This window comes from Onychomys torridus, chromosome 3, assembly GCF_903995425.1.
Source record: "Onychomys torridus chromosome 3, mOncTor1.1, whole genome shotgun sequence".
Taxonomy (NCBI): Eukaryota; Metazoa; Chordata; class Mammalia; order Rodentia; family Cricetidae; genus Onychomys; species Onychomys torridus.
The window spans coordinates 56,266,144-56,279,033 of record NC_050445.1 but is presented as its reverse complement, the minus strand read 5'-3'; the positions used below and the strand labels follow the sequence as shown (position 1 = coordinate 56,279,033).

Below are 12,890 nucleotides of genomic sequence, written 5' to 3'. Positions count from 1 at the left end.
AAGGAATTAATTTGATTTTATCTGTTTTCACCCATCAGTTGGTCTTCAAAGTGTTAGCAGGAATGATTTTGCTTTGACTAATCTGTGTCTGTGTTTGTGCATGTACAAGCATGCACGTGCATTTCATGCAATATCCCAAGGTAAATTGTGTTTTGTTTTTAAGTGAATTTCTGTTTAATTCCCTCACTAAGTTGCTTCGATATGTGGACCTTCTTAAAACCTTCAGTTATCAGTGCGATATTGGTGTCAATGGATCTGCCTCCTCTACAGGGGGTAAGAGGGCTGAAGCCCGGAAGGAGAGCCAACCTCTATTTTGGGATTGAGGCACTTTTTCTTTTATATAGTTCCTCTCAATATTTCAGCATCGCCCAGGAACTCTCAAGTCATCCTCAGATCTTAGCAACAGACTACCTCCTCCACTTCTTTCCTATGAGTGTATGAAGTCTCAGCTTGGCTCTGGAATTCCATCTTCCATAGTGGACAGAGAGCATCCACCCACCCGGCAGAGAGAGGAGTCTAAGCCCTCGGGTTTTGTTGTTTCCCTGAGGGTTCTTGCCTCAACAGCGCTTGACAGGGAGAGTCTTAGAACAGTGAGTTACTGCCTTTCTTGTTTGGTCGAAAAACAAAGCGAAAAGACTTCTTTCCCGGAAGGAAAAGTTTCAAAACCCACACGGTAATCACTCCACACTGAAAATCACTTTAACTCTCTCATTACAAATTGTGCGCTGTCCAGTCTTCCCTAAGGGATCCTAGGAACCTCCGTTACCTCTTCCTGTTAGATCTGTCCTCACAGGGCTTGTCCCTGAGTGTCCCACACACCACAAATCTACCCTTAACAAATTTAACTCTGTCCTCTCATATATAACAGCAGTAAGCGTCCTGTTTAACCACACACAGCATAAACATATGCGAAACTGTTTACTCGATCTCTGCTAGACTGTCATTTTAGAAAGTCTTAGACTGGAAACCCAGAGATGAAAAACACTTCACTTTGTCATGAAAGTACAGCGCTGCCCTCATTCACTGCCTAGCCGGGAGCTGCGAGAGAAACAATCACCCCAGTGACTCACTGTTGCCTCTTAGTTATGTTGTTCTTTCCTGATGGCTTAGGACGTGACCTAATTCGCTTGCAGGAATCATACTTTTGACCTGAGGATCCCGGCACAATCAGGACCAGCTAAAAGCACAGGGGTCCCTTCAGGAGCCCCCCAGTTCCGGATTATGGTGCCAGATTTGGAGATGGCGGAAAGGGCAACTCTGTCCCACTTACCGGTCTTCCAAAGATAGAGGGTAGGCACCTCGGAGTCTCCCTGCGCTGCAGCCCCGCGGGCGCCGGAGCTCAGCAGGAGCAGCAAGAGCAGTGGCAGCCGCAGCAGCTGCAGGACGCCCCGGTTCGGGGACGCCAGGCGCCCGGCTCGCAGCCCCATGCTGTCCGCAGCTACTCCAGCCTCCGGAGCCGCAGTACTCTCGCAAGGGACGGTCCTTCCTTCTCCACCAGAAGAGAAGGCAAAAAGCTCTCTCTGCTGCTATTGTTCGCTCCAGATGAAAAGCAGCCAAAGAGCAACTTACACTAGGGAACAATAGCATCCGCGGCGGCCGTGGACGCCACCGCCGCCGCCGCTGGCGGGGATGCTGGCGGGGATGCTGCCGCCGCTGCCATGGCGCGCAGACTGGCAGGTCCTAGCGGCGAGGGACACAGCCGGCCGCAGGGGGCCCCAGCTGACAGAGCCGGCCCAGAGCTCTGCGAGGAGCAGCCCCCGCCGCCAGCTGTAGGGAGGGGAGGGGGGCGAGAGCCGAGAGGAATCGAGGGGACTCGAGGGGACCACAAGCGGGGGCCAGCGAGGGCACAGGGCCAGCACCCAGACCCCAAGCGCCCGCCCGGAGAACTCCCCGGCACATGGTGCGCTGAAATATGTTCGCAAGGATACTCCAATAAAAGGAATGATCTCGGGGCAGGCTTCAGGATGACGAATAACTGACATTGAAATTCATCGTCACCCAAGGAGTCAGATGCTGATCTAGTGGTGTGTTATTCTCCTAGCGTATTTACACAAAGCTTCAGAGCTGGTCATTTATTCTGAAGCCGTGTCTTCTGAATTACTTTATGTGAGGAGTGGTATTTGTGAATTTATAAGGGAACAGACCAGAGCTCACTGTCCAAAGGCACTTGAGCACTTTCTTAAGTGTCTTTTTTTATTTTTTAACTTCAGTCCATTCTCAGTAACAATGTGACCGTGGTTAGTCCGTGTCAAATTCAATACATTGTCTTGTAATCGCCTTTGAAAGTGAATTTGTATTTAAGAAGTGTGCGCAATGCTGACTAATTGCATAAATAAGAATGTGCAAACACTGCTAGCTGGATTCTCTTTCAACCGTGAAGTAAATAAAAGTTCCATTTCTTTCTCCCCTCTCTCTGTTGAAAACACACTAATATGTATTAGAGCTGAGGAGAAAAATTAAAGTGCAAATGTGTCAGGACAGTAGTTGGCTATCTCCCAGTTAATGAACACTACTTAAATTTTATTCCTGAGACTAATGTCTTCTGATTCTTTTTTTAATGCTTTTCACAACCAAAATAAGCAACCACATGGCTTGTACCTTTTGTTCTCTGTTTTCATTTTCTTAGATCAGTACTAACAGAAGAATGTGTGCAGTCAGATAAAGCTTTGTCCTCCCCCACAAACTCACAATAACAGTCTTTTATTATTAATTCATTTCCTTGTAAAGCTTAAATGATATCAGGGCAGTTAGCCATTGAAAACAAAGCAAAACAACAACAGAAATCCCTGAGCAACCAACCCAAAGCTCAGGGTAACTATTGCCATTTGGTTCCCAATCTTACACCAAATACAGTAACATTTGAAAAGCAGAAAACTTCCCTTGGTGACTTCACCCTCCAGGATCCAACCACCCATGAGTCTGAAAAGAGAAAGCTACTGTTTCTTAGGGAGGAAACCTTTCCTAGGGCTGGCTCCCTGGGGATGCTTGTCATTTTGCTGAGCTTTCCAGACACAGCCCTTCTGCATGCATTAGATTAAAAGCAGGTTTGATCAAATAATTCCCAGGTCCTGCCTGTTTAAGTATTCTGACATCAGAGGAAATTAGCTGCATTCAGGGTTGCAAATTTGGTCTTTGTTTACTTTTCACTCTGTTAGGCCTCTAAGAGGGAATTAAAAGCTCAGAGAGCCCTGGCCTGTGTCTGTGATTAGAGGCGATAAGCCAGTGTGGCTTACTATTTCTACACTGGTGAAAAATAGGCAATGATCAAAAGATTATAGGTTGATAGGGATACAAAGAAAGCCTGATGCTAACTAATGGATGCTTCCCTGAAGGAGCAAGTCCTTCAATGCCAACACTGTCAAAGAAGAGAGAGACCTGCCATTGCCTCCTGGGCTCAGTCCTCTCAGAAATCGTTCCTCCCGGCAATGCCACACTGCAAGGAAGCATCTTCCCACCCTTTCTGGTTCTATTTTTCAGTTGATCGTGCCCAATTCTAAAGTTCTATAACCTCCCACTGCAGATTCTCTGTTATGTGTGCCCGTTCATAGCATTTTTCCTAAGTCCCAAGTCAATTCACCAAGGAGGTTCTTTATACAACAGAAGACAGAGGATGGATGGGGGCAAATCAGAGTAGCTGATGTGCAAGCTCACCACCTAGACCTCCCCAAAGCCATCCATCAGATGTCACAATCCATAACCCAATCCCAAAAGAAAATTTAAGATTGAATTTTTCATATTTATCCAGGCTTGTATAATAATTGCCTAGCCATATAAGACATTAAATATGGCAACTATAATATCAAGGCTAATTTCTAAATCAGCATCTGTTGTCATTTAAAATGCACAACCAAGGTGACATGTTGTGCAGAAGTGTTTGAAATTTGCTATCAGTGGGGTCCCCTCTTTTAATTGAAACTTAAACCAAGCTTAGGGGAACCCCACCCCCCACATACATATGCAAACATTCCCTAATAGTGGAAACATCTCTAAACAATGTTAGAGAAACTGAGTCATAAAAACATGTCTTCACAATGCCACATTTCTGTTCATACAATGTCATTACTGCACTTGAAGACAAAAATGTTTGCGTTGCTGAAGAGACAAGGTGATGCATATATTCACATACACAACTCTTTGTATAAAAAAGAATATTGTCCACATGGATAAACTATGAAACCTGATAGATGGCAAGCGAAAGCAAAATATACCGATCTTTGTTTTTTAGAATGGTATAAATAATACACAAATGTATAATGACACTATGTCAAAATATGATTCAGAGACATCTCAAGGATGCAGATTTAAATTGGCCATCTGTACAGCCTGCCATGAAGTAAATCGGTCATCATTTTTCATAAACAGTTCAAGTATTAATGAGCTAAGACTAGAAAAGTTTTCCAAACCAACAAAGGATAAATGCAAAACAATTTTTAATACTTAAAATGGCACAATTCTGACCTATATATTATATGTATGGTATGCTTAATTGCCCTTTGCTACATTTACTCCCATTTAAGAACTCTACTGTCTATAGATTTACACATTCACATTCACTTACACACACACACACACACACACACACACACGTGTGTGTGTGTGTAAAGGCAATATGTGATGCAATATAGACAAAATTATTTAATGATAGAATATTACATAGAGGAGTATTTAAAATTCTTGTTTTGAAATAAAAATCTTAAATAAATTTCTCCACATCGTTGCTATTTAATTCTGATAACAACAATAAAAACTCAAAGGAATTCTATTTATGCATCCTCTAGGTGTCATACTTAACCAAGATTTGTATTTAACAACATTTATTTTAGGTTCTTTCCCATCAATCCTCCGCTACACCTATCAAATCACAAAGTAAAAAAACAAAAACAAAAAACCCACACATTTCACATTTGATCTCTTTGGTAAGTAGCCATGTATCTTACATTCTCAATTTTGACTCATATTTGTCCTCAATTTTCCTTCTAGTTCCTTTAAAGATACCAACAGTGTACTATGTTGGTTAGTTGATTGGTTGGTTGATCAACTGGTTTTCTGATGTGGAGTTTTATAATTTGATAAGAGGTAAGATTCTAAATTTAAAAGTTATACAGAATAATATTGTCATATATTCTACACGTTACTAATAACTAAAGTATTTTGGAAGCAAAGGACATCTTATTTTGTGCATCAGGTGAAAGTACCATGTTTTATTTCAGATCCTTCAAACACTAGGGATAGATTATTTACAGCTGGTCTTAGACTCAAGGAGCATCCTATTCCAGGGGGTACATTGGCATCAATGGTACCTGGCAGAAGATGTGAGTCAATGTGTTTAAGTAATCTACCAATGGTAACTAGGCAGAATGTTCTTAGAGAGCTAAGCACTTTGGCTAAATGCAATGATTTGGATATTTGGGAAACACAGGAGAACAGCACACAAAAAGACAACAACACTGACAAGTTATTAGTAGTGTGTTGTTGTCGTGATGCCCTACAGAAGGATGATGAAAAAGCATTGGCGTTAACAAGTGTAAAGTTGTAGAACAGAAGTTCTCTTCAGCAGTTGAAATATAAACCTTTATCTCATTGGTGGTAGAATAGAAAAACCCAAGGAAACTGAAAATCTTAAGAAATGATGATGACTTCAAAAATAATGGAAAGATTTCCAGAGTCAGGCTTGTTGTATTAAGACTAGGGTCCTACTAAGAAAAACCTGTGCTTGCTTTCTGTTTTTGTTTTTTGGCAGCTGGAGTGAGCAGCTTGCTCTGACATGTAATTGCACTACAGTGTACTGTTACCCCATCACAGGCTCAAAGGCAATGGGGGAGAAACATCCAAAACACTGAAGAAAGCCCACACTTTCCTCCTTCTAGTTGATTACCTTAGGTATGTAACACTAATGAAAAGCTAACATATCCAGCTGTCTGAAAATTATTTGTTTCTAAAATTATTACTTTTATCACTGAGCTGCCTTGGTACTTTTTGTTAAATGTCACCTGACTCTAAATGGGATGATTTATTTCTATTCTTTGGTAAAAATGCCAACTTTAAGCTTATACCAACTGTCTGTAGGAAACTATGAAATACATTAAATGCTCTACTTTTCTTTTTTCTCAAAAGTGGTTATTCAAAGCTCTGTGTTGTCAAAAGTGTTTTAGGGTGATTTTTCAACTTCTACAAATTACTGGTGAAGATTTAAATGGAAAGAGTAACAAATCTCCAGATAAATTTGAAGAGTAGTAATGAGTCTACTGATTCATAAACATGGAATGTGCTCTCCATTTATTTAGTCGTTCTAAATTATTTTCATGTTATATTGCATATTATTTTCAGCACAAGAAGATTGCATATGCTTTGTGAAAAATTTCCCTTAAGCACTTGTTTATTTCTTACTTTTTAAATATATTTTTCTGATTTTGATTTCAAATTTTTTATTACTGGGTCATAGGAATAAAATTAAGTTTTACATATTGATGTTGTATGCTGTACTTTATTCTTAGTTAGTAATTTTTATTTCTTGAGAATTTCATCCATGTACAAAATTCATACATTCATTTTGACCATATCTACCACCTACTACCTCCTCCATCTTCTTCTGAAATGGCATTAAATCTTTTTGCTTATTTGTGACTTCAATGTCTTCTATCATTAGCTTACCTGTTTGGGATACAGATATATCTACTTTCAGTTAAATTCATTCCTAAAATATTATTCCTTTTTATGTTACCATGAGGTCATTTTTTTCATTCTTGCCTGATTTATTGTTGCTAAAGGTGTTGTGTTGAGGTTTTTATCCTGAAATTTCACTGAATTTACTTGTTTTAACATATTTTGATGAAATATATGTATAGAATCATATCATCTGCACAAGCAGATAATTTGACTTCTACTATTCCAATCAAGGTATTTTCACTCACTTCTATTTTAAATGCATTTGAATTACTTCAGTTAGGACTTTCACTGCAGTATTGAGTAAAGGCAAAGAGAACTGGCATCATTGCGTCATCCTGGGACTTCATGCAAAAGCTTTTTGTTTTTCCACATTGATTAATTACAATGTTAGCCCCCCCCCCGCCGTGTGTGTGTGTGTGTGTGTGTGTGTGTGTGTGTGTGTGTGTGTTTTAATCAATTGCCTTTATTGTGTTGAGGTGGTCTATTTTGTTAAGAGTACTTGCCATGAATGGATGTTGGAAATTGTCTACATTGTCTTCTACTTCTTCCACATCTACTGAAGTGATTCTGTTCTTTTTATATTTGGAAGTGTTAATGTGGGATATCACATTGAATGATTGGAATACATTGATTTAAGCTTGAACCCAATGATATATTTCAAATGATTATGATGTCTAGTCATTTTGATGTGCTGTTGAATTTGATATGATATTAAAATTTTGAGGAATTTTGCATTTGTGTTCATCAATGATTTTGATATTTTTGTGTGAGATATCTTCATCTCAAAGTATATGGCTGCATAAAATGAGTTTGAGAGTGTTCTTTCTGTTTTAAATGTCAGAAATCAGAAGTCAGTATTTTCTTTTTATAGCTGTTAAGCACTTTATTTTACAGAGATGCTACTTTTCCACTCATTAATTCATTTTCAGGCTTTAGGGTTGTCTCTGTTTTCTGACTATTATAAACAATGTTACTTTTAAAAAAGTACACATTTCAGATCATTTTAATGTTTCTGTTCCTTCTTCATGCCTTCTGTTATAACTGTAGATACAAATACCATCTTAATCCTTGGGTGTTTTAAGGCACCCTTTGGGTAAATTTCTTAGCAGCTGCTCTAGGGATCACAGTATATAATCTCACCTTTTCACCATTCACTTTAGAAGAGTGGTAACATAATTCACACATAGAACACTTTTCCCTATGTCTCCTTTATCCTCCCATTGTCTGTGTGGTCTATATATTGTGATAGCAGCAAAATCACAACATAAATAATCCTACACAAAATCTGATATCTCTTAGAGAAGTTAAAATTGAACACACAAGAATTTTCACATTTTCTACACATATTTATCACTTTTACTAGCCTTTATTTCTTTGCTGTGGGATGTTGTTCTCTATGCTGTGAATATGTGTTGCTCTGATTGGTTGATAAATAAAATGCTGATTGGCCAGTAGCCAGGCAGGAAGTATAGGCGGGGTAAGCCGACACGGAGGATTCTGGGAAGAGGAAGGGCCGAGTCAGGAGTCGCCAGCCAGGCACAGAGGAAGCAAGATGACAAGGCAGAACTGAGAAAAGGCACCAAGCCACGTGGCTAAACATAGATAAGAGTTACAGGTTAATTTACATATAAGAGCTAGTCAATAATAAGCCTGAGCGAATAGCCGGGCAGTGATTATTAATATAAGCCTCTGTGTGCTTGGGGGACACAAGTGGGAGATATTTGTTCTGACTACTGGCATGCTGGGACATAGGAAAACTTCCAACTACATTTCTTCCTGTTGTGTACAGTACCTGTCTAATTTTGCTCTGACCTGTGGACTTTCTAGATGGTCATATAAGTAAGATCTGCTAGCCATACAGCCACTCAGATTTTATCCATTGAGGTTTTTGTTTCACTTAATATTTTAAGAATGGTCCTCCTTAGCCGGATGGTGGTGGAACATACCTTTAATCCAAGTACCCAGGAGACAGAGTCAGGCAGATCTCTGTGAGTTTGACGCCAGCCTGGTCTACAGAGTGAGTTCCAGGACCAAAGCTACACCAGAAAAACCCTGTCTCAAAACAAAACAAAACAAAACAAAACAAAACAAACAACAACAAAAAAAGCCAATGTCCCCCACCCCCAAAAAGAATGGTCCTCCTTAATAAAAACATCCTTAAAACTTTTCTTTTAACACTTTGAATATTCCACTGTCTTCTAATAGCCATTATTCCTAATTGTAAATTAACTGTTGATATTAAATGAAGTTTCTTTGTACCTAATGATTCATACTGAATTATACTATTTTCTCATCATATTTTAAATGATTCTTTTATACAACTCCAGAATTTTTGAGATTCATTATTATTTAATTCTTCACATTAAACTTGGAGAAATTTTGAGCAGGAAATCTTCAAATACAATTTTTCTTGTTCTTCTGTACTCACTTGTTGATAGTTTATGACTTATTCATTTGAATGCTTGATTCTGATTCACATATCTATAGAGATCTGCTCAATTTTTACTTCTCTGTTCATTTGATTGCATCATGCCATATTCAAGTCTACTGATGCAGCTTTTCTTCACCTAAGGGATTATATCAGCCTTTGGGTTGTTGTCCCAACTTGTGGCCCCTGTAGTTGCCAGAGATGGAAAGAAAGGACAGAAGAATTACATTAAATGTTTATATTCTCTCTTTCTCTGTAAACTTTTGGGGAACTTAACATAACTGCCATTTAATTGCATGGGAAGCAGGAAAACAGAATCAAGGAAAGGTCACATTTCAAAAATACATAGCATTTAGTTCTGTCATACTGTCCCATGATATGGTAATTCTGTTTCTGAAAGGCTTGTGATTTTTGTCTGCTTATTGAAAATGTGCTAAGTCTCAACTTTTCAGGTCAAACTACCAGTCTACAGATAATCAAGTAAATTAATAAATGACTGAAGTGAAAATGTTGATATAAAGAGACCACAGGAATCAAGTTGGCAACTCTGACCAAGAAAGCAAATGAACAAGTCAAAGGGGCCCAAGTAATCCTGTAGGAAAGGAAAGACCTGTGTGTAATCAAGATGCACTGATACATTCTCCGTGTTACACATTTCTTGTAATACTTTATTTGCAGAGTCACGTTTTCATTTTTTAAAAAGCCATCAGACTTCACATAATAATTCCTCAGAAAATATTCTCATGACATACAGTGTTTATTTGACATAAAAGCACTGCTTCTTTCTACCTTGACAGTTTGAGTCACTTCTGCTTTCTGGCCGTCCTTCAAATAAATTTTTGCTTTGATTATTTGACACTTGTAAGGTCCTAGATACTTCACCTATGCTGAGATATTTAAAAACAGAACTTCCTGATTAATTTATTTTGATTTTAATACATTTTATCGTTATTTTTGTTATTATTCTTTTCCTCTTCTATCTAGTCTTTGTATTTACATATGATGTTGAAGTTTTAGTGAGATTTTATAATGAAACAGAGAGAGGTAAGACATCATAATTAATTGCAAGTTGATATTTAGTCACTGCTTTTATTCATCTTTGATTTGTATAACCAACTGCAAAAAAAAAAAGAAGCTATAATGCCTAATGGACTGGAGCTCACTGTTTTCACATGTTCAATGTCAGTTTAAGATATCACTGTCTGAAGAATGATGTGAAAATTAAATATTTTATGACACCACCAAAAAAAGTGGACACAGAGATTGAAAATTTTTCCTAAATAATCAGCAATAAATTGGAGATAGCAGTACTTGCTGTGTGTAGTGCTGCCCTTCATAAAGATATTAAAAATTTGATAGAGAGGGGCTTTATTAAACATAAAATAATGCAAATATTCATATGATTTTGACTTATTTAGGGTAGCACAAGGTATCTATTATAGACTTAGGATAAGCAATTGTGAAAGCAGATCAATAATGTAAACAAATAACTTCAATGATTTAAAACTGATAAACCATAAGGTTTTGATTTACTTGATTAGGGAGAGAGAAGAGACTCTGCCCAGTGTTCTAGGTCCTTGAAACAGTTCAAAGAAAAGACTTTTCAAAAAAAAAAAAAAAGGAATCTAGCCTTGCATAATTATCCCCCCAAATTAATTAAGTGCAGCTTCCCTTTGAATTAATGGTAAAGTTATTATGTAAAAGATACTTTTACTCTGGAAATTTTGTCAAATAACTTTGATGTCTTGCTAATATTTATTTTCCTTTGCTTCTCACAGAGAGGCTGTCTTTTGTAGTCTGGCATAGAAGGTGTTGAAAGGGGATCATCTGTTCAATACAGCTTGTCATTCATGGGTGTAAGCTGCATTTGTTCCTGCAGACTACAATGTGCTTAGATCTCACACAACATCATGTATTGTAATTTAATTCTGAAAAAAATATATTTATGCTAAATTCACCATTTGGCAATGAAAACCAAGCTCAATGTAAGTTAAAGATATGACAAATTGAGGGAAAAAAAAAACCAGGAAATGTCAGTAAATTAGCTCAATTCATGGTAGTACCCTGTGGTGACAGCAGCCGTCACTCCAAGTTTTCTCAAACTGCTAGTACGTGTCTGGTACTGAAAACAATATGAAAAGCTTTCTCATTAATTGCCACTGGCAGTTCTGTTACTTTCAAAAGTTTTCCCCTAGAGATGCAAATGCCAACCTGTCTTCATATATGACAATGGCATCGTTTAGCTCTTTAAAAACAAAATAATTTTTTCTCTCATTTCCCAATTTGTGGCATGGATATTGTGTTGCAGTAGATCCAAGAAGATAATAAAAAAAATGTATAAAGGATTTTTCAGTTATCTCTTGCCTGGGAGAAAGCTGCCACATTAGCTGAATAACAGGTCACCATCTCGTTCCATGTGACTTGGTTTGAAAGGGCACCACAATGAGCAGAATTGGATAGGAAGAGCAGCAGCTCCTCACAATCACATTTACAGGGAAGGCTGTTAAATGCATAGCTCATTCACTTGCCAAACTGTTGTGAGCCCTCAATAGGTGAGGGCTGAGAGCTGAGACAAGATGCTCTTATCAGCACATATCTTTAAAGAAATAGTGGTCGAAACCACAGTTTACAGCTGTTTGCCTCTTCTGCAATTATTAAACTTCAAGCAAAAATTAAACTAAGAATTTAACACTGACTTAATAATCATGCACATGCCCAATCCAGTGCTATATTCTTTCCAACGCTGGTTGAGTCATGATGTAAGGATTGTGGGCCATTTTACACTTATTTCATCACAGTTTCGACAGGATTTCATTATGTCCCCTGTATCAGATTGTCAATGAAAGTGAGCTCATTCATTCAACCAACAATAAAACATTTACCGAGAGCTTGTGTCGGCCAGTGTGGCAAGCTGTAGAGATGGTGATATCAACACCACAATACCACTCACTGCTTTTTATGGTGCAGAACTTTGAAGCTCAGAATGTGAAACCACACATGCTGGCTACACTGCATGTGCCTTTGTTTACTACACGATGTAAACAATGATCAAATGTAACAGTATGGGAGGAAACACAGCCACAGCTTAAACATTCCCTTGTATGTGCCACATCGGCATGTGAGTAACTAATGGTGGCCACTGTCATCAATCAATAAGTCGTGGAGTAAACCGCTCTAGGCAGGCAGCCCCCATAGAGTGGAATGAGAAGAAACTTCCGTCTCCCTGGGCTGTTGCTTCTGTTTGCATGCTGCTGTTCCCACTCTGGGCAGCTGAGATAACTGCGCATTCTTAGCAGCTGGAAGGGAAAAAGTTGCTCTGGTCTCCCCATAACAAACAAGGGACAAAACCTAGAATCCATCTTCATTTCAGCAGACTCCTTTGAAAGGAGGTGCTGGTGCAGACAACATACAGTATCCCTGACAGCAGCTAAGGTGGAAGAAAACAAAAACGAAAACCGACATGTGGAAAGGGACGTGAGGTCTATTCCTGGTTATCAACTGGACCACATCTAGAATAAACTAAAACTCAAATACCTGTGAGGGATTTTTTTTTTCTTAATTGACGTTACAGTGCATGATAAAGAAGTTGAGAAAAGAAAACACAAATATCTGTGCAAACACATTCTTAACAAAGTGTGACAGAAACACTCATGTCAATTATTATCCTTGTGTCTTCAACTGCTCATGTGGCCTTAGATGGTATTTATAACCATCTTCCTCTACTACCCATTCTGTATTTCCTATGTTATTTTATCCTGAGATGCTAGGAGCAACCAACTAGCATTATCATTTTCCT

General features: G+C 38.5%; 1 protein-coding gene across 2 annotated transcripts in view; it reads right to left on the bottom strand.

Annotated features, from left to right (window-relative positions):
- The window catches only part of Thsd7a (thrombospondin type 1 domain containing 7A), a 406,340-nt gene extending 404,625 nt beyond the window's left edge, over positions 1-1,715 (bottom strand). The window contains exon 1 of one of the 2 annotated variants that reach the window (XM_036180854.1): positions 1,271-1,715. In XM_036180854.1, coding sequence (XP_036036747.1) covers positions 1,271-1,427 — 157 coding nt within the window. In that variant the 5' untranslated portion in view covers positions 1,428-1,715. The remainder of the gene's footprint in view (positions 1-1,270) is intronic. The other variant, XM_036180853.1, reaches the window with a different exon arrangement.
- Positions 1,716-12,890: the final 11,175 nt, after the last annotated feature.